Consider the following 21,782-nt stretch of genomic DNA (forward strand, 5'->3'; position numbering starts at 1 on the left):
GGCTCTGCAGCTTCAAGAGAAAGGATGTCCAACAAAATCAGTATTACCACAGACTAGCTACCGTAAACGAGAGTGAAGTTCCTCCAGCACGCGTCCAAGTTGCTGAAGGGAACGATGTTATTCCACCACCAGCCGTATCTTCCATTCACGCATACACTGAGTTTAAGGATCCAAATGACCAGTGTGTGTCACTTGCCAGGAAGGTGCACTGTCACCACCAGAAGACAAATGGCACAGTTCATAGTCGGGGGCCTCTACTTAATCAGCCATTGTTCAATGAAATCCACGCAAATACAAACGTCATGAGAGCAGGGCCCTGCCTGATTGGTTCTCTGATCTTCCCACCTTTCCGGAACAGGCGCGTTTATCTCGTGGGCACAGATAAACGTGTGTTCAACACGCAGGTCACACAAGTTCGCACTGAGTTCACGCAACATGACAAGCCTCTACTTCAACACCTGAAGTTAAGAAAACTACTATTTGTCTTATATTTCCCAGAGACGCTTTGAAAGTTAATACATACTCAAGCAGTTTTGCAAGTATAAAGTGTACACAAATATTAGGTGTAAGATTACAGTATTTGAGAGCAATTAAAGAATACGCCTTTGAACGGAAAATTTCTAGGAAATGTGTACAGGGACCCTATGAAATTTAAGACATGCTGCTGGAGAATCCTTTGGCGATTGTTCTCAGAAGAAATTCCAGAAACAAGTTGAGGTTCAGAAGCCTGAAGTCATTGCTCTATAAGGAAAGCCCATCAGAAAAAAATGTAACAGGAGAGAAAGAGGAGGACGTTTCACTGAGCAGTTTCCACCACGTGCCACGGTAACAAGCCCTTGTTGGAGAAAATTCTAGAGTTTTTGTTCTGTACAGTTCACATTTCATATCAGAGCTTTGTTAACAGGGTGGCGGTCTTGGTAGACGTTTTTGTTTGTAGATTCAGGATCAAGATGTTAAACCTTAAAGAGGTCGTACAATTCTCAAGGAGTGTCTACCATTGTCAGCACGTTGAACTGGGAACCTGTGCGTCCCATCTACCCAGACTCCTCAGTTTGCAAGGGCGTCAGCTCTCATCACGGTTTTCTTCCCTGCATTCCACACAGTTCACGGTTCTTCCCCATGACTTTGGGCGGAAAAGGAAAGCTGCCAAAGTGCTGGGAGCTCTAGCTCAGCTGAAACGTGCCCCCGAGACGGCACTGAACAGGGAACGTCGCGTGATCAGGGACAGAGCTGCTACCCGCACGGCCCTTACGTGTGTATCTCACCGTGTCCCCAAACCAGCTTGTGAAGTCAGCTTTAAGAAGATGTGTGGGGTTCCTATGTTGCTAATTTAACAAGTATTGACCAACTAGTATTCTAGAAAAAGCCTGAAGTTGAATAAAATGCTACTGCAAGACGTGCACATTTGCCTTGGGCTTCCAGTGAAGGAGTATTTACTGGAAAATAATTCCCAACGTGGCTCTATTCCACCCAAGTAGCAAGTTCATTAAATTCACTGTTTAGGGAGAATGTAGCAGACCTCGCCTCCTGTGTCCTTGTTCCCCAGAGATGCTCTACACCCCTTAAATTAGTAACTGCTTAAAGTAGGCTTATTCATTCAGAGAATAAAAATTTTCAGGCACTATTCCAGACCCTGTGGATACAGCACAAAGACCCCTTACCTCTTGGAGCTTAGATTCCAGAGAGGGAAGGAGGAATAAGCGAAATGTGGTTTGTTAGAGGGTGTTGAGCGCTGTGAAGAGTATCATAAGGGAGATAGCTCAAAAGGCAGGATGCTCTATTACCAAGTGTGATCACGAAAAAGATCTGGAGACAGAGGCAACTGAGGAACTGGGGGAGAAAGACGTGCAGGCATCTGGGGGAGAACCTTCCAGAAGACCTGGTGGGAGCCCAGGTCCAAGGTCGGAGATGTTTGCTGTGCTCAAAGAAGGGGCGCCTTGTGGACCGCAGTGGGCAAGGGGGCGAGGAGCATGGCTGAGGTCAGAGTAAAGGGCAGGGGGCGTGGAGAGATCACATGGGAGCCTTCACAATAATGAGATGACTTTAACTTGTCCTCTAGTGACTCGAAATGCCACCAGAAGATTATAAGTCAAGATGTGACATGGTCTTTCACTCAGTCATCCCTTCAGCTAAGTGTATTGGACAGGAACACACTGGCTATTCGAGGCCTGCAGCTGAGAGAGCAGGCAGATGCAAAGGACAGAAGCTAGGACAGCATTAAAGGGCTCCTGCAGTGTATCCAAGGAACAGATAACACAGCTGTATTAAGAGATAAGTACGTAGACTTCACTTACTACACACCTGCTACTCTTCTAAGAACTTTAAATAACCACAGGGTAAACAGAAATCAACTAGGTCATGCCTCAAAAACATCTAGTTCCTTAAAAGCTTACTTAAATAATCTCTCCCATTCTTACACTTTTTTTGAGCTGATATTCATTTCACACTAACTGTGTGTTTACTGTAGAACTCAAAACGATGTCAAAACAGGATTATTTTGTCCAAGATAATTGTATAGTATTTTAGCAAATTGAAAGCTTTGTTAAAAGTAAATTAAAATTTTATTTTTTAATAAAAGGAGAATGAAAGCTTTTTAAATCTAGCTAAAATTCCAAACAGCTCATGGTTGGAAGAAAGAAACATCACCTATTTTACTACCTATGTGTCCCAGCTGGAAGTCCGAGGTAGTGAGCTTCCCTCCCCCAGAACCCACATAACCGACCGTTCCCCAGGACCTGTCCACCCTCCCCAGTGCTGGCACCCCAAGGCCAGACCCTTCCCCCACCTCCAGTGCTTGGGCTTGTCTCCAAGTCCTTCTGTCTGAACTAATATTTCAACACACCAGGGGTTGTTTTTCTTTTCCATCAGATTCTCACCCTTCTAGACGAACTCCATTGCCACAAAAAGAATCTTTTAAAGATCCGAATTTTTATTTCCTCTACTTAACAAAATTTCTCAGGGGCAATGGTGTAAACGTCAGCTTCCTCAGCATGCTGCGAAGGGCGGTACACAGACAGGCCCTACCACGCCCAGAGGGAATCGTGTTTCCCAGATCTGCTGTTTTCGTTGCAAACAGTCATCTTTTGCTCATGTCCTCGCCTTTCAATATTCTTTATTTCTTTTTAACCTTCACCCAAGGATATGTTTATTAATGTTAGAGAGGAAGGGAAAGAGAAGGAGAGAAACAGTGATGTGAGAGGGGAACACCGATTGGTTCCCTCTGATACATGCCCCGACTGGGGATTGAACCCACAACCTTTCGGTGTCCAGGACGATGCTCCAACCAACTGAGCAACCCAGCCAGAGTTAAATGCCCTTTTATACTTCAGCCTCTTGGATACAGTTCTTATTCCCCCACTTGACATGTCCACATATTTATTATGACAACAATCATATCTTATTATAACTATTTATTTTCCTATATCCGTTATTTAAGTGCAATGTTTTGCATATAGTATTTATTCCACTTCAACAGGGAGTGATCAACTACTTAATAAACACCCGACTTCAGTGGCTGACGCTAACCTAGAGCCCTCCCTTCTCCTCCCCGCCCAGGCCGTTCTGACGAAGCTTGGACCTCTCCTCTGTAGAGCCTCGTTCATCCACTCGCTACTCATCACTGGCTCCACGCACCACACTACCAGGGTGGATTCTGGATTCCGCTACTGGAACATCTACAGTTACAAAGTATAAAGCCTGCTCTCGAGTGATCTGGAGTCTGATGAGACAACTACACATTAATAGATAATCACAAAACAACATGCAGATGCCTAAAAACTTGTTATAGACTAAAAATAAGGAAGACAGGTATTAATTGCACCTGTGTAATCTACACAGAGATAAAAGGTAAAAAGGACAAAATAAAGTGCATGACGCTTTCTTGTGCACAGTTGGTACAGGAAGGCACACAGGTTTGTACAACCAAGTTCAGGGATGTCTGGAAAGGAGAAAGGAGGAAACGCCCTACGGATCAACGACACGTGGCCATAAACAACGTGGCACACTCTTGTGTATTGTCCCTCAGCACGATGGGGTCGCATGTGGGACAGACGGAAGCAGGTGCTCCTCTCAGACATGGCTACGGAGAAGGCTCAGAGAGCACGTCAAACCAACCTTGTAGCTGGGTCTAGTAGTCATCCATGTGATCAGTACGAAAGCTTAAATAGCTCCTAAAACAGCAAAGGCAAAAGAGACAACTCCTATTTGCTGATGCAACTCTGTGAATAATTATCACTGAGTCTAAATAAAATCTGACAACTTCTAAATTAATTACAGAAGAACAGCAGAAGAACAACAAAATAAACTAAAATGACCCAAGAAGAAATTGCTTAATCCAATATTATAGTTGAAGACTTTACCACCCTTCTCTCAGAAATGGACAAAACCAAACGTAAAAAAATTGGTAAGGCCACACTTGAACTCAACAGCACTCTCAATCAATTGGATATAACTGAATTCTGTAGATTACTTCACCCAACAACAGCAAATTACACATTCTTCTCCAGCCCACAGGGACAAGATAGACCTTAAAAAATTTTTTAACAACAGAACCATACAATACCTGCTCTTAGAACACAGCGAAACTGAACTAGACATCAGCAACAAGAGGATGCCAACAAACTTGGAAAAGAAACAGCACGCCTCTCAACAACACGTGAGTCAAAGGTGATATCTCATGGAAAATTCTACAACAGTTTTGAAGTGAAAATTAAAATACAACTTATCAAAATATATAGGATACAGCAAAAGCTGTTATCCTAAGGAATGTTTTATGTATGCATAACATGCATATATTAGAAAAGAAGAAAAATCTAAAATCTATATAAATTTCAAATGCATAAAAATTCTAGAAAAGTTAAGTAAGCTACAGTGATAAAAGCAAATTAGTAATTGCCTTTGATTAATGTAAAAAAAGACACAAGTTCAAATATTGCAGAAGGAAATTTTGGGTATTTCCCTAATTTCTTCAAAAGAAAGAAAGAATCTTTGAAAAGGTAGATCATTGCTGAAAATATAACATACCAGTAATAACCTGTTTTGATTTATTAAAAAAGAATGAAATAGCAATGCTCTGAGAAATTGAAATTATAATGGCTACAACTTCTTATTTAGTAAAGACATTTCCTGTTTAAAATACTCCAAAAGTAATTTTATTGGTAATGAATACAGGCAATGCAGTTCTTCTGCTTTAGCTTTACCTCACGTCTTTGAACTGTATTATCAATCTAGAAGAAACTAAGGCTACTGATTACGGTTGACTGCACATCTTGTTATAATAATGACTAAAGAATGTATACACCCATGCATGATTAAGTTAACATATAATATGCATCCATGTATATCAAATACCAGTATTTTTAGCACCTTCCATATATAAACGTTTTTTAAATAAATATGTATGAGGAAGATTACATTATTATTCTGATTTGAAGAATGAGAAATTAAAGCATACATAAGTAATGACACTGAGAAACGTGATTAAGCTAGATGCTGAGAGTCAAAATCAGATTCTTCTCACTCCAGAATCAATTCTTACATTCCTTCTGCTACACTGACATTACATAATCTGACCTATGGGTCTATATAGTCACTGGACCATTTCCAAATACACGAATTTGTCATACTTTTTAAGATGTTTTCCCTTTAGCTCTTATCTGTTTTCTGTTGTATTCAGATTGCAATTCAAATAGGGCCATTTTAGCATTTTTGCCCTAACAGTACCATTCTATAAGTGCAGGGCAGTATGTAGACAAAGTTATATACGCTAACATTTGCATCTAAATTGAAATGACACTTTTTCCAGAGAAGTGACATTTCCAGTTTTCAAACTAATGAATCACTGGTGTTTTTTATCTCATCTTATTCCTCGCAGCTCTCGCTCTAACAGTAAATGCATGCATGGTGCCATCGCCACCCCTTGTCATTTTCAGTCTACTTTCTCCACATTCCGTTGCCAAGATTCAGAAACCTAGATAGGTGCCATAATGGAATCCAAAATGAACTGAAAACTAGTTGAATACATTTTTTAGGAAAAGATATATTGATACCATATCCATAGAAGCTGAACTAACTTCACAAAAGGAGTTAGAACATGATATTATGATTTTAAAATATGTATGTCTAATTATTCTCTTCATATTATTTTTTCAAGTGGGAAAGACAAAATATTTTGAGATTTTCTATATCCATACAGTAATGCAATTTTGGAAATAAGACTTGAATTTTATGTATAATGACTCTTTGGATACATGATTTTGCTAATTACAAAGTCTACACTGTTCTCGTTATGAAAATACATACTGTCTGTGTGTATGTGTAGATATACATGTATGTGTACATACATGTGTCACATACATTCATGCATCAAAAAAGCAATGTATTCTATGTAAAACTTGTGTATTAACCTGCAGTATCTTACACAGCTTTACTGTTACCTTTTGAAGACTGAATTACTTAGAAATTGCACAGAAACAATCATCAGAGCAGTCTCTGAAGTGCATCCCTCTACGAGGTCAGGTACCAGGTCTGTCTGTTCTACAGACAAGGTAAACACTAAATGGAAATTAAAGCACAAGTCCACAGGTCCAGGGACTGAAGGACTAAAAGGATGAATGCGGTTATCATCATTGGGGAATTATGATTGGAAGAGAGATTTTCCCCACGGCCTCCGTGTTGTTTTAAGAAGTGATTTCAAGCAGGTGGAGTTTCTCTCGGCCATCTCCCATGCACCGTGGAAACACGGACAAAGAACAGAGGAAGGCAGAACACCTGACTTGTACATTTTTCTCAATCCATCTCCCAGAGAAGGAAGTGAAGAAAATGTTCTTTTCTCTAAAGAAAATAATGCCAAGGACTAAGAGTCAAGTCCCTCGCCCTTCCCGGGAGAACAGTGCGCCTGTGTCCCAACCAACCAATCTCTGCACACGCTTCCCAGGGCCTGAAGCCGCCATTGTCTGCCCATTCTCCCGCCGGACAATGGAAAACATCACCGCTACACCCACAGGGGGAGAAAGTAGGTCACCCCGCACAGTTCTCCCCTCTGCTCTCAGCACTTACCCACTGTTACTGTTACCAACTCGGTGCGCCGGACTCGACAGCATTCCCCTGGAAACAGAGTCCGGTTTATTTTTACCTCAAACACTTCTTCGTCCAAAATCCTTGTTCCAAACACCGTGATGCCATTGGTGTCAACGATCGATCTCTCGCTTCTGTCCAGTGGTTTCGTGGTTTTCTTCTTACAGTCCACAATCATGGTCACCGTTTTCTTCTCCACGCTGATGGCTACCCGATGCCACCTGAAAAAGCCAAGGGATTCCCCTGTAAGCCTCGAAGAGGGGGCTGCCGAACCATTATCCACGTTAAAAATACAATGCCTGTGAAACTGTGAAAGCCAGCTGCAACTGTACAAAGTGCAGGCTCATTTAGGGATGGATCGGCTGGCAGGTGACCGCTCACTGTTTACCCAGAACAGCCCTGGGCGCTGGAGGACACACGCGGGTAAGACTCACAGCAGCACCGGCTGCTCTTGCTGATAAGGAAGTGCCATCCTCCGTTCTCCTTTGTGCTGTTGCCACAAAAGCTCAATCTCCTCACGTCCGAACGAGGGTATGTGATAGAGATCAGGGCTGGGATACGGGCTAAGTAATTGTGTCCATGTGCGTAGATGCTTTCTTCCAAAGTGGAATGCCACTTAGGAAAAAGAAAGAAAAAAGAAAAAGAGAGGAAAAAAACCCTCCTGCTCTAAAAGATCCCTGGAGAGCGACTGTAAAAAGGGGGCATCTACTCATTGAATGGCTGTTCCACCTGGAGCCACGGAACGTCCTCATTGCAAACACACAATGTGCTTCTCTGTCTTTATTCACGTGTTTCAAGTGCTCTCGTTTTATTTTTCCATTTTAATTTCAAGACGGTTATAGATCACTGCTGTGGGCACGAGCCAAGACGGAGACACAATCTCTCTCCTTCTTTCCAGGGCTGGCAGGAAGTGGGAAGGCTGAAAGAAAGCACAGTCCACGCATGTGTGCAGGCAGCGTCCCGACCCACTGTGGAGCAACTGCTCCAGCTAACGCAGGGCCGCGCCGACAGCCGTGAGGGCACCGTGGCTGGCCAGCCCTTCGGAAATACGCATGCCCTCGTCATACCGTAATTACGGTGGGTTTTTTCACGGTACCTGCTGCTAACGCAACCACCAAGTGAAGCTCGCTGGAGTCTGCAAGCCCCTCTGGTTTATGTTTTAATTTTTTTTTCCAAATGAAAAGTGCTAGATTAATATTCCAGAGATGTCTAGGACTCGATCCATAAAGTAAAGTACCCAGGAGGCGGCAGGAGCCTTCCTAAAATGTGCTTCATGTGACTTGGCAAGGCGACTGATGAGGGCCAAGTGCATTTCCATACACGCATCATCGTGCTCTTTCCGCAGCGGCGCACTCCACTGGCACGGGTGTCTGCGTCAGGGGGGCGGGGCCAAGATTTACGTTCGGAACCTAATCCTCTGACGGTAACGTTTGCACGGAGTTCTGCTAAGAGGCCTACGCCCTAACTTAAGCCGTGCTCTCTGTCGTAGGTACGTGCTTTTCACGAACAGAAAATAAAAACGAGTTCAATTGTTAAACGCTGGTTAGGGCTCTCAATTTGCTATTTTGGGTGAATTAACTTCAGATCTGTTAATAATGATGTGTCGAACTATGGTGTCTTTTGTAATATTCATAACACTAAGTGAACACTCAGTTTTGGAGTTCTTCCGAGTTCTTCTCTTCTCCTACTGCACCTTCCTATCCTCAGAAAACCAGGGCAGCTCTTACATTCGGAGTACATACAGAATCCAGTGCCTGTCACCTTCGTGCAAGCTGGCATCTCTCCCTCCTAGACCCCTACCTCGTCTCTGCTTCCGCTCTCAGGGAAACGGAGCAGTCAGTTAAAATCGTCATATCAAGTCTCTGCCCTGCTGAAAACCATCGAATAGTCCCAGTGACAGCTGAAGTCCCCACTCGGCCTCACAAGGGTTGTCCTCTGGCCCTCTCTGATCTCATGTCCAAATTTTTGTCCTCTGATCCCTGCACCCCAGCTGCACCGCTGCCTCCTCATTGTGCCCTGTGGGTCTCCGCTCTTACAGGAATGCTCTTCCTCCATAGCCCTATGTAGCTCACTCCTTCCCTCCAACTCCTCTCATACCTGCTCAGTGTAACCATATCAAAGACAACCACCCTACCTAAAAGGCACGTCCTACATTCCTGACCCTGATTTAGTTTCATTCATTGACCTATCACCATTTTTCATATTAAATGTTAAGGGGAATAATGTAAATGGCTCATGAAAGCTTAGTATTTTCTGGCATCGAGACATCATTTCCTCCAAGGCTCTGATGAAGATACGCTGAGTGTAGGTTTTTCTCCCCATCTGCACTGCTATTTCCTTCTCAAACCTATAACCAAATGTCGTATCACAGATAAACCAATTTTGATAAGCCTAGATTCAGCAATCAAATGCCCAGGAAATCTAATAAGCGTTGATGTGAGTTCAGCTGCTCCCTAAATGGGAGGCAACGTTCAGAGCACAGAATTCACAAGTCAGCACGATCTTCAGGAGACTGCTGTGGTTATTGGGGACTCGGACCACTTTCTAAAAATATGGCCTGTCTCTCTGCCACTTTCCAAATATGCACTCTCAGGCAAGTTACCTGAACTCCCCGTGCCTCAGTTGCCTTATCTGTACAGTGGGCTATTAACATTACTTTGCTCTTAAGAGTTGTGAAAAACTAAATGATTTAACTGTGTATAGAGTGTTCAAACATGTAGCACATATCAAGCATGATATAAGGCTTCTGAAGCACAGATGCGCATCAATATTAATCTGATTGTGAAAGGGAAGCAGACCACTCCTCTACTTGGAATACCCACAGCGACTTCCCGTGTCACTGCGAATACAACCCAAAGTGCTAACAACCACCTGCAACGTGTTGTCCCATCCGGCCTCCCGCGGCTTCTCCGTTCCCATCACCCTCTCTGCTCCTGGCAGGCTGGCTCCCTTGGCCTTGCCTAGACCCATCAGCCACTCGGGGTCTGCTTCCTCTCCTCCCAGAACAGCAGGCTTTTGATTATCAGCACGACAGGGCCCCAACCTCCTTCACATGCCATCTTCGTGGTACGGTTTCCCCTGGGCCCCCTCCTTACAAGGGCACCCCTCGCCACCATTCCCCAACCTCGTCCCTGGCCCGTTTCTCTCTCACGTGTCACCAGGGGAGGCGCACTTCACTAGTGGCTTTCCGATTGCCCCTTGTCTGTCTGCCCGGACTGTAAACTCTGTACAGTTAGATATTGTGTTGTTTGTAGAAAAATCGTATCATACTTTTTCAACTCTTGTTGCATTAATCAAATGGGAGGATGGCTTTCCACGGAAACATGGGGTGATTGTGCTACTCACTTGCCATCAGCGAGGTTCACGGTCCTGAACAGGGGGTAGTCTTCCGGGGCGGGCTTCCCCGTGTGGTCCTCAAACAGGAAGACGGGCGACCTCCCGACCTCGACGCCGATTTGCTGAATGCCATGTTCGTTATATATAGATAAAAGGAAAGACTGGATTCCCTTTTTGGGTTTTACTGTAAATAATATTGAAAAATCTTCTGGAAAAGTTCCTCCTGAGAAGAGAAGTCCAGAGTCAGAATGCAAAGTTCCAAATCACTGGTAGTTCACCCTAGTAGGTTTTGAACTTTCTGCATGGCCTTCCTAAGTCACCTAAGATCAAATAGTAGTAACAATACAGGTTTAAAAATGAAACGGAGAGGACTTTCTGTTAAGGTATCCCTGCAATAATTCCTCAAGCCATATTCCAAGTTTAAAGCCGCTCATTTAAAGCACGATAATGATATAAAATTAAATAAAAAGGTAGGAAAAAGACCATGATGCCACGAGCAACATCAAACAGTTAGTGAGCACTTTAAAAACACTTGGGTCTTGCCCTGGCTGGTGTAGCTCAGTGGATTGAGCGCGGGCTGTGAACCAAAGTGTCGCAGGTTCGATTCCCAGTCAGGGCACATGCCTGGGTTGCAGGCCATGGCCTCCAGCAACCACACATTGATGTTTTTCTCTCTCTCTCTTAAAAAAAAAAAAACAAAAAAAAAAACACTTGAGTCCCACTTTTGGTGCAACAGTGAATTTCCTGCCTCTGTCTAGTGTGAGGCCACCCGTCATCTCTCCAAGGAGGCAGTGTAAGAACACAATAGAAAACGAAGTTATTTCAGTCATCCCTTTGGAAGCTACAGAGTTCCTGATCAGTTTTTCCTATCAGGTAACACAGTTTCATGAATTAAGAAAGCTTATGTCATTATAAATCAGAACAATTAGAGACTTGATCAATTGGATGGTGAATTTAAGAAGGCAGACTGTCTCCCATCCCCAACCCCCAAAACTTTTAAATAGTGAAAAGTTTTAAACTTTTCACTATTTAAAACTTCTTAATTTGATTTTTTAAATATTTTACGGATTTAAGAACTATTTTAATTGTTTCCATACTCAAAGTCACAAAAATGCTGTATTGAAATTCTTTATATTTGTAGTTCATTACTTTGTCTCTTAAAAATGATTTCAAAACTAGAAATAGTGTGGAAAAAGTCAATAATTTATCAAAAATAAATGTTTTCAAAAATATGTGTACTTTAAAATGTCCTTCCATAAAAAACATACTGCCTTGTTTTGTAATTTTTACTCCCTTGATTTCTAATTATTCTATCATTAGGAAACAATTTTATGTGAAAATGAAGAGCTTAGTTTCCTTCAGGTGCAGACAGTAGAATCTAATATACAGGGATAATATAACTAATTGTTTCTGAGATGGTCCCAAAGCACCAAAACAAACAAACAAACAGAAAAACCCACTTGATAATAAAAACAATACTGGCCCTAAGAACAGGCAAGCCTGGGCTAAATATTAACCCCATGGAATCTGGATAAGCGAGAGAGCTTCAGTGAAACTCAGAGTCTGCTTCTGTTATATAAGGATGGAAACATTCAACTCAGTACAGTTATCAGAGAAAGCCATCACTGCGTACCCAGTAGCGGGCAAGTGTTTGCCACAAGTTACCTGCTTAAAAAATGTGAAGTTCACAGATTGTCATTTCATCCCTCAACCCCTTTGCCAACATTATTAGGATTTCTAGGTAATTAGTTTATTAGGTCAATTAGTGCTTTCATGGAACGTAAAAATATCCACCACGTATTTTCCAATACCATTATGAAAACTTCCCTTGTAAAGAATAAAAGCTCAGCCCTGGCTGGCATAGCTCAATGGATTGAGTGTGGGCTGCGAACCAAAGTTCCGCAGGTTCAGTTCCCAGTCAGGGCACATGCCTGGGTTGCAGGCCATGACCCCCAGCAACCGCACATTGATGTTTCTCTCTCTCTATCACTATCTCCCTCCCTTCCCTCTCTAAAAATAAATAAATAAAATCTTTAAAAAAGAAAAAAAAGAATAAAATCTCTAGTCCCATATCTCACTAGTAGTATGAGATATGACTTTGATTATACTTGATATAGGAACAGCATCCAAAAATAATACAGGATAATCTTGTTTATAACGTCTGCTGAAGACATATTTCTCTTAACAGAAACATACATCGAGTTCAGAGAGACACTCGTTCAGTGTGTCTAAATCCACACATTCAGTAAGTCGACCAGCGTGGTCATTAAGGGTGAAGTTGCCACGCTCCCCCGATGAATAAATTCTGCATGATTGCATGCAAAAAGGAGTTAGACATAATGTGGTCTTCAAGTTTCATCATCTTGAAATAAAATAACCAATCATGAAATTTTCCAGTAAGCATATCTTCCGTGATTGTGCTCAATTCAAATGGACAATTATTAAATCGTTACTTATATTTATTGGAGACCACAATCTATTTGTTATCTAATATATGAAATATATATATATATTCCCCACCATAATTGTTCATTATAAAAAAATAGAAAAAAGTAGTTAACACAGTAGCAGCAGCCGTGGTGAATGAAGGGACGTACCTGAAAATAACTGTTTTGTGGGGGCACTGAGCTGTGCCTGCTTTGAAACTCTGTAAGCAGTATCTGACCCTTTCGAATTCTTTCTGTTTGTGCAAAAGCCCGTTGTTTTCGATATTCCCTCCGGAGAATTGTGAAAATCTAGCGCTTTTAGTACATCAACTGGAGCAGCTGAAAAAGAAATTAAAAAGGAGAAAAACATAATCGAACAAATAATCTCTAATATAAAAATGAGCATTTCTAACAGAGGCGATTATTTGTTGTTCTACTTTTCAAATCTGTTTATCGCTTGAAATGCTTCCCTGACACTTGGGTGGGGAGCCCACGTGGGGCAGCAGGCACAATGTCAACGAAAACGTTTCCAAAGGCAAAGTATCTCTAATCAGGAGTCAAATTATGGAAGAACAAAGCAGAATACTTCCACGCATATATATACACACACATATAGGTATGTATATATGTGTGAATGTGTATATACGTAGATCGAGAACGTAATACAACCTATGAACGCACAAACATTCTGATGCATCTCCATTACAACTTATAAATCTTTAGTTATTCTAAGTAATAGATGTTCGCCATTAAAGTGAAAGCCAGCATCTGTACCTATTCCATAACTTCTAATACATTAACTATTTAACTCTTCATAATCGAAATACAGGTGATTTTGAAGATTCAAGCTCAGAACAGATGTTATGCATACACACTGCAAATGAGCAGTTACTAAGCCACCCTGGATGCAAAAGAGACGTTCGAAGATGTTAAAAGAATAGTAACAAAATATAATGCCCTTGTGTCGAGTGCTTTCTGATGTTATTTACAAAGCACTACATATAAATAAGTCTGTATTTGCATGGATGTGTGTCTATGTCTATGTTATGTGTACATGCCTGCATGTATGTATCAATGTGTAATTCGTTGACTTTCACCCTCTAGATTTGCCAGAGCAACCTCATGGACATTGCATCATGCTGCACTATTTAGACTGAAAGCCCCTGGAGATGAGTAATCATGATCTTTCCCCCCCTCTTAAGTAGCATTACAGTGTCTCCCGCAGGTCCACTTGCTGGCGGAAGCACGAGTTCCCCAAATCCGATTCATTCCAGCCCCTCCCACCACCATGAAGAGATCGGTAGGAAATAAGTGTGGGACCTGGAACTTCCCCTTCGGGTAAACTTGAGGCAGTAAACAGCTTTATTGGAATATACTTCACATACAATGCAATTTAAAGTAGACAGTTCATCAGTTTTGGTATATTATACTTTTCATTTTTACACATCATAAATAGAGACACCATCAAATTTGCCATTTTAACCATTTCCAAGTGTACGATTTAGGAGCAGAATTACATTCACAGTGCTGGGCAACCGTCGCCACCACCTATCGGGCCGGCCAAAAAGCCCATTTAGTTTTTCCCATAAAATAAAAGACACATTTTTCATTTTCACCAATAACTTTATTCATTTGGACATTTTGAGTATGTCGGCTATCTCCCACATGGCATAACATTGATTATTCTCAGTTAATGTCTTGACTTGGTTGCTATTAACCTCAACTGGTCTATCCGACCGTGGAGCACAGTCCAGCGAGAAATCTCCAGCGAGAAACCTCACAAACCACTTTTGACACGTTCGATCGGTCATAGCACCTTCTCCACACACTGCACAAATCTTTTTGGCATTTCAGTTGTGTTTTTACCTTTCTTGAAATAATAAAGCATACTATGCCAAAAACGTTGCGTATCTTCTTCCATCTTCAATATTAAAATGGCTATGCAAAAATTCACCAATTTTGATGTTTTTATCACGCATGCTGATGTGACAGCTGTCACAATACAATCTAACAAAATTTTTTCAAATGAGGTTAAAGACAACTAAACACTACTTAGAGCCATCATATGGAAAAAAACAAACTTTTTTGGCCAACCCAATATTTCCAAAACCTTTTCATCACCCCAAAGAGAAACTCCGTACCCACTAACTCCCCACTTCCCCCTCTCCTAAACCCTTGGTGATCTCTAGTCTATTCTTTGTCTATGTGAATTTGCCTCTTTTAGACATTTCATAAAATATTAAAATGGTCCTCAAAACATTAAACACAGAAGTACCTACAACCAAGCAATCCCACTCCTGGGCATGTATCCAAAGAATTGAAAGCTGAGACTTAAACAGGTGCCTGCACATCACTCTTGGTTGCTGCATTATTCTCAATAGCTGAAAGGTGGAGGTAAGCCAAGTATTGACCAATATGTGAACAGAATGTCCTATATACATACAATGTAATGGGACTTGGCCATAAAAAGGGACGAAGTTCTGATACATGCTACAACACGGATGGACCTTCGGAACATGACACTGCATGAAATGAGCCAGGTATAGAAGGACAAATGACGTTTTTTAGACTTCACATTCCCTGACCCACAACCAGTATCATTCAATTCACTCGAAGGATAAAACCATGAATCATGAGATGTAAGCATCGTTACAAAACCGGACTTCAGAATCCGTGTCACTCAATACGCTTTCATTCTAGTGGCTTTCTATTTTTATTTAAAAACTTAAAATTTCAGAAAAGGCCATGTGCTGGCCAAGGCAACACTGAGCATGTCTGAGACAGGGTCTTCAACCTCAAATACTGAGGTTCAAACTAAAAAGCGACTACTTACGCCCCAGGAAGTATGGAGGGGGCAGTGTCTGTATTTGAGAAGATTCACAGAGCCCCGTTTTGTTCGGAAGGAAAAGAAATCACTTCTGGCTGAAAGTGAGCACCAATATTTTAGATTGGAAAAGTGTCAGTTGTTCGTTAAAAAAAAACACAATTGCCATCTCATCCTAAGCACGGCAGGTTTCATGAGTGCACTGTTTCCGGGAGGACCCGAGGAGAATGAAAAGGGGGGCTGGTTTGAGAGTCAGGAGGTGTGATCACCAGAGTTTATCACGCAAAGGAGACGTGGTCTGCAATCGTGCTGTTCTTTCAAAATCACAGCTTCAATTAATATTCTTCCCAATAACTTTCAGTCTTTTATAGAATCTGTGAGTGAATGCCGTGAGCAGTGTGCATCTGGCCACTTCCTTCATTGATTAAGTTTGGGGGCACTGACTTTTATGTGTACAAACACATGCGGATAAAGCTTTAAGTAATTTGCCTCCTGCTGTGTAACTACTGTGCTTCCCTTTATCAATAAAGACCGTCCACTTATGTCATCAAGCTTCTGAATGAACATCAACCTACAACCCAGTAGAGTAGACATCGTTTCTAATTATTACAAAGAAAAAAATTTTCTTTATGGAAATTGGATGTTTTGAAGGGATCATTAACCCTATCAAATAGGACACTTTTTAGTTCAGCCTTGGCATATTTAGAGAGCAGTAATAGCAATTAAGAACATCTTTTACAATGGTCCTACTTGCAATGACCAATCTTTGTAGGCCAGTAGGACACCTGACCATCCTTACCATTGTCATTTCTCCTGAGATAAAACTAAGAGAGTAACAAATGTAACCGCTGCGACGTCCACTAGAGTCTAGCATGTGCCAGTCACCACACTAAGCTGTTCTAAGGCCTTAACCCCCACAGACCATTCGGGGGCTGCATTCCTGCCCACACAGTGCAGAGGAAGGGACTGGGAACTGCAAGCAAAATATAACCAGAGCCCTGGCTGGCGTAGCTCAGTGGACTGAGCGTGGGCTGCAAACCAAAGTGTCACAGGTTCAATTCCCAGTCAGGGCACATGCCTGTGTTGCAGGCGATGACCCCCAGCAGCCACACATTGATGTTTCTCTCTCTTTCTCTCTTTCTCCCTCCATTCCTTCTCTAAAAATAAATTTAAAAAAATATAACCAGAGACATTGACATAAAGAACAAACTGACAGTAATCAGGGGCAGGGGGAGAGGCGTAATGGGGGAAATAGGGGATGAGCCATCAAGGAACATGTATAAAGGACACATGGACAAAGCAAAAGGGAGTAGGTGCGAGGGTGGGAGGTGGGGATGCGTGGGGCCGGGGGAGATGGAGACAACTGTAGTTGAACAGCAATAAGAAAAATTATATAAAGAAGGATGCCCCTAAAGTCCATGCACCTATCGGACCCAGGCTTTTGGCATTCCACTGCCCTCCTTGCTCTACCCCAGAAATAAAAACCCTGCAAAAAAGAGACTTAAAACATAAATATCACATATAAAAGTGATCTTGAGGCCGTTAATTGATCCCTGATGTTTATATTTGTTTTCAGTTATACTCCGTTCAGGCTGCAGGTACACAGGACTCGGAAGGAGACCACAGCATCTTATCTGTTTGTTTTATCTTATCTTCGTGCTCCGAAGCCATTAGGACAAGTACCTCTGAACAGGGTAAAGACCCCAGGATGGGAACACAGACCAAAGGCTGTCACTCTGAGCAGAAAAGGAGGCAGCCCACGGCCGGACTGCACACAGGTAAATAACACGTACCATGGACCATCACTTTCCTTCCCTCCACTCGGTCTTTCCTCAGGAGGGCCTCCTCCAGGAGCAAAGCGCTCGTGACATTGGTCCCCTCCTACTGTGAGGGTGATGCGACGAAAACACACTCCTTCCTTAGGGCTCACACTAAGGGCTCTATTTTCCTCAGGCAGTTCCTTGGAGAAACACATGCTATGAAGTAATTATTCACTCTTCGCCTAACAGTCGAAAAATGGAGACATCGAATGAAGATTTCAAGTAGATTTTTTTTTCTAAAAAGTCATGTCAAGTTCCCAAGACGTAGCTCAGTTAACCAAGTCTCGAAGTTATTTGAGACATTTTTTCCTTCCAAATAAAATCAACAATAGATGAAGCCACTTTGAAATCCACCTTTTGTCTGACCTCATAATCACAGCATTTAACAAATTCCTACGGCTCTAACGTTTTACACAGACGTGCATGCGCACACACAAACTATTCATCATATTTTACTAACTCGACTGCAACTGTGAACGATTAGAAAGGCTCATTTAGTTTAGCTCAACTCAACATATCTAAAAGAAGTGAAATTTCCATATTCAAAGCAAATCTTAAAGGCTCTCAATATTTTAATGGTTTCAGTGTTGCCAGTAGAGATCGCATGCAGCATGATGAACTTTTCAGATGTACCCAATCAGAAGACTATTTTCTCCAATCATATTTTCCTGGCTTTTATTGTCTACTTTTATTGTTTCTTTTATGGGAGAATGGGGCATCGGAGCCAGTCCATTACCACAATAGCCATTCGACAGTTTTCCATGAATTTTCCTATTCATCTGCACGCCACAGCTTGAGCGAGCTTCCAAAGCTCCATGCTTCTCGTCAACCTGCTGCTGGAATCCCCTCAGAGAAGCCCGCTGACTTCCAGAGGTATGCACATACCCTGCACATACAATGGTGACGACCCGGCCACACTCACTCCCCTCCCGGGTCCCTGCTGGGTCTCCGTCCTTCGGCTCCATTACCCCTAACACCTCCTCGCTCCCCGAGTTAGCCATTCTGGACTCAGCCTTCCCAGGACCCACCATGCTCCTTCTCCTGCCTCTGGGCCCTTCTCATCCCATTCCCCTTTCTGAAACACTCGGTCCCCCTCCCCTGCGGATGGGGCAGGCACGACTGATGGGAAACGCCCTAGAATGCGTTCCCTCTCTCTCTAAGCTGGGTCAGAGACGCGCACCTCTCCCACAGCAGTCTTCACACTGGCCTTTGCCGATTTACCTAGACTTGAGCTTTTCCCAAGCTGGAAGAGAACTTGTATGTACACATACACACACACAAACACACACACGGCCGGTACAAAATATTGATTGAATGTGAAACACAGTACTGTGAAAATTTATAGAATCGACTCTCTCTGAAGTCCATAAAACTCTCTTGTTCTGAAACAAAAATATTTGATAGCTTAACCCTGGCTGGTGTGGCTCAGTGGATTGAGTGCTGGCCTGAGAAGCAAAGGGTCGCCGGTTCGATTCCCAGTCAGGGCACATGCCTGGGTTGTGGGTCAGGCGCCCAGTAGGGGGTACATGAGAGGCAACCACATATGGATGTTTCTTGCCCTTTCTTTCTCCCTCTCTTCCCCTCTGTCCAAAAATAAATAAATAAAGTCTTTTTTAAAAAAAGAAAAAACTAATCACTACACTGACTGGGCTGGAGCCCAGCCATTCATTCCTGTTTTCCTTTGTTTTGTTTACTTTTTATTGTTGACACTATTAGAGATGCCCCCATTTCCTGCCCTTCTTTGCCCAACTCCACCCAGCCCCCATACCCCTTCCGGCCATCACCATGCCGTTGTCTGTGTCCATGACACTGAGTAAGGCACTTACCCTTCCTACCCTTCTAAGACTTAGTTTCTTCAACTCAACCTCATTTTGAGAATAAATGAGACAGGGCATTTTAATCTTTCATGCACAGTAAGCATTCAATAAAGACAATATCAAAAAGCATTACTTCTTCAAAATGTCAACCCTTCGGGATAGCTGGATGAGTTCTAGGGAGTGCCACCCATGCTTTCCCAGAGCTGTCATTCACCAGATTCCTGCCGTTCATTTCCTCAGAGCACCCTGGGGACCCTCCTCCCAGGGGAAGAGAGGGCTGAACCGCGTTCCGTGGGAAAGGCCCATGCCGTGGCACCCATGAAAACCACCTCGTGCTCAGCAATCTCCCCAGCATGTTCTCATGTCACCCCACCCACACGCGACCCCAAGAGGGTTCCTGGGACTGTAACCGCTTAAGCCACCAAATGAGTCTCAAATCTGTACCATCATGCTCTCCGTTCCAATACCGCCCTGTCGCATGAACTTGACATTAATACACTGACCACATTAGCATTTCTCCCCTTTAATGGTTTTTCTTGGCACTGCGTATGCATGTAGCTTTAACACAGTAACCCTGATGGCAGGTACTTACTTAAAGGGTTTAAAACCTTGTATTTTAGTGTCTTTCCTCTACTACTTTTCTTTCATTTATCTCAGACACACATGTTACGTACGAATCTTGTGTTATCGGCCAGTATGAAGTATTAGAAAATAAAACACATTGGCCTGCATTCTCCCATCTTTAAAAGGCACGGAAGTTCATCTTTAAATGACTGCAAGGATAACTAATGTCAATAGAAAATACATAAATTTCCTATGCCCACACAACTTTTTTAGTGGAAAAAAAAATGCCAGACTTTTTGTGTGTGTTCTGTAATCTAACCTCTGTATTTTTTTTAAAAAAAGTGCAAAATGAAAGAAATAAACTGCTGGAAAACATTAGCAAATTGAAAGTATATAAGATTATAACTGTACAATTTGCATTAAATACTCTTGGGCATGGCAAGTGTTTAAAGTTTACTTTCCCCAAAGCAGTTCTAGAACAAATTTAAATGTTTTGCCATGTTAAGCCTATGTGTAGAGAATATATTCTCCTACAGAAAAATATATCGTGGGCTCAAGTTTTTGATGGGCCTCTTGGAAAAATGGGTTTTGATATTCCAACAAAGAACCGCACCAAATCGAGAATGACGTAAGCCAAAACAGTATGAAACAGTCTCCTGGAGTTGTAGGGATTTTATGGTTCATCTCGTCAAACCAAGCACCTAATAAGCCCATTGGGACTAGCATTTCAGGAAATAGAAACTCAAAGGTCAAACATAAATGCACTTTGTTGCAACTCCGTGAAAATGCCAATTTTTAAAAATAGTTACACAGTGAAATTCAAAATTAAAAAGGTCGGGGGAAAATACAGTGAAATACAGGGTGGGAAAAAAGTAGGTTTACCGTTGTTTGTGTGGAAAATCATACAATAATTAATAAATAAGAATGCAAGAATAAGCTCTGCGTTTCAGATACTCACCACCGGAAACCTACTTTGGCCTCATCCTGTATTCTCAAGCACAGCGAATGGAAAAAGGGTGACTCCCATCAGAATCACTTGCAGTCCCCTCCCCTTTTGTTGAGTATGTATTCTAACTCTGAGCTACCCAGTGGCTAGGAGAAACCTGTAAGACACGGGGCCTTAGGTTTTGCGTTGAGCACAAACAATACGTGCCCTGGCTTTGGTGTCAGCCCGTGTATGCACTTCCTCCACAGCGTCTCATCTGTAACCGCTCTGTAGGTCCTCAGCTCGGTACGCATCTCCCATCTGCCTCCTGGACACCACACATCATTGTTCCGTGAAACCGGGAGGCAAAGCACGAACTCCCATGACCATCTCTGCATGATGGTGTGGAACCTCGGAGAACAACCGAGTTGATGTGCACGGCGACCATCGAATAAGGGAACTCTCTAACTGTGTGGAATTGGGCTGTCGGGTTGGCAACGTCTAAATACGTAAAATGAAATGAAAAACTGTGGCAATTTTTTGGACCATAAATCTGGCCTAGAAACTGCACAAATAATTCAAGGCACTATGTGTACTCCAAAATTATCTAATTCCACATTTCATATAAATTTCAATAGGGCATTACTTTTTTTAATAAGGATTTTATTTATTTATTTTTAGAGAGAGGGGAAGGCAAGGAAAGAGAGGAGGAGAGAAATATTGACGCGAGAAAGAAACATCAATTGGTTACCTCTCACACGCACCCCGACTGAGGACAGACCCGCCCCCCAGGCATGTGCCCTGACCGGGAATCGAACTGGTGACCTTTCGATTCGTGAGACAACGCCCAATCAACTAAGCCACACCAGTCAGGGCAGGACATTACTTTTTATAAGTGACAAATATTTGGCTAAATATAAAGGAGAAAAGTAAATCAGTACATGGGTTTGGGAAGGAGAGAGCAGGAGTCCATATAGGACAAAAAAGAGAGTTAAG

General features: G+C 42.4%; 1 protein-coding gene across 3 annotated transcripts in view; it reads right to left on the bottom strand.

Moving 5' to 3' along the window:
• COL11A1 (collagen type XI alpha 1 chain) overlaps positions 1 to 21,782 on the bottom strand; it is a 164,591-nt gene that overhangs the window by 130,866 nt on the left and 11,943 nt on the right. For all 3 annotated transcript variants that reach the window (XM_028502638.2, XM_028502637.2, XM_036015040.1), the window contains exons 2-4: positions 13,008 to 13,175; positions 10,420 to 10,633; positions 7,133 to 7,295 (exon numbers count right to left, since the gene is read on the bottom strand). In XM_028502638.2, coding sequence (XP_028358439.1) covers positions 7,133 to 7,295; positions 10,420 to 10,633; positions 13,008 to 13,175 — 545 coding nt within the window. The remainder of the gene's footprint in view (positions 1 to 7,132; positions 7,296 to 10,419; positions 10,634 to 13,007; positions 13,176 to 21,782) is intronic.

Source organism: Phyllostomus discolor, chromosome 14 (genome assembly GCF_004126475.2).
Source record: "Phyllostomus discolor isolate MPI-MPIP mPhyDis1 chromosome 14, mPhyDis1.pri.v3, whole genome shotgun sequence".
Classification (NCBI taxonomy): domain Eukaryota; kingdom Metazoa; phylum Chordata; class Mammalia; order Chiroptera; family Phyllostomidae; genus Phyllostomus; species Phyllostomus discolor.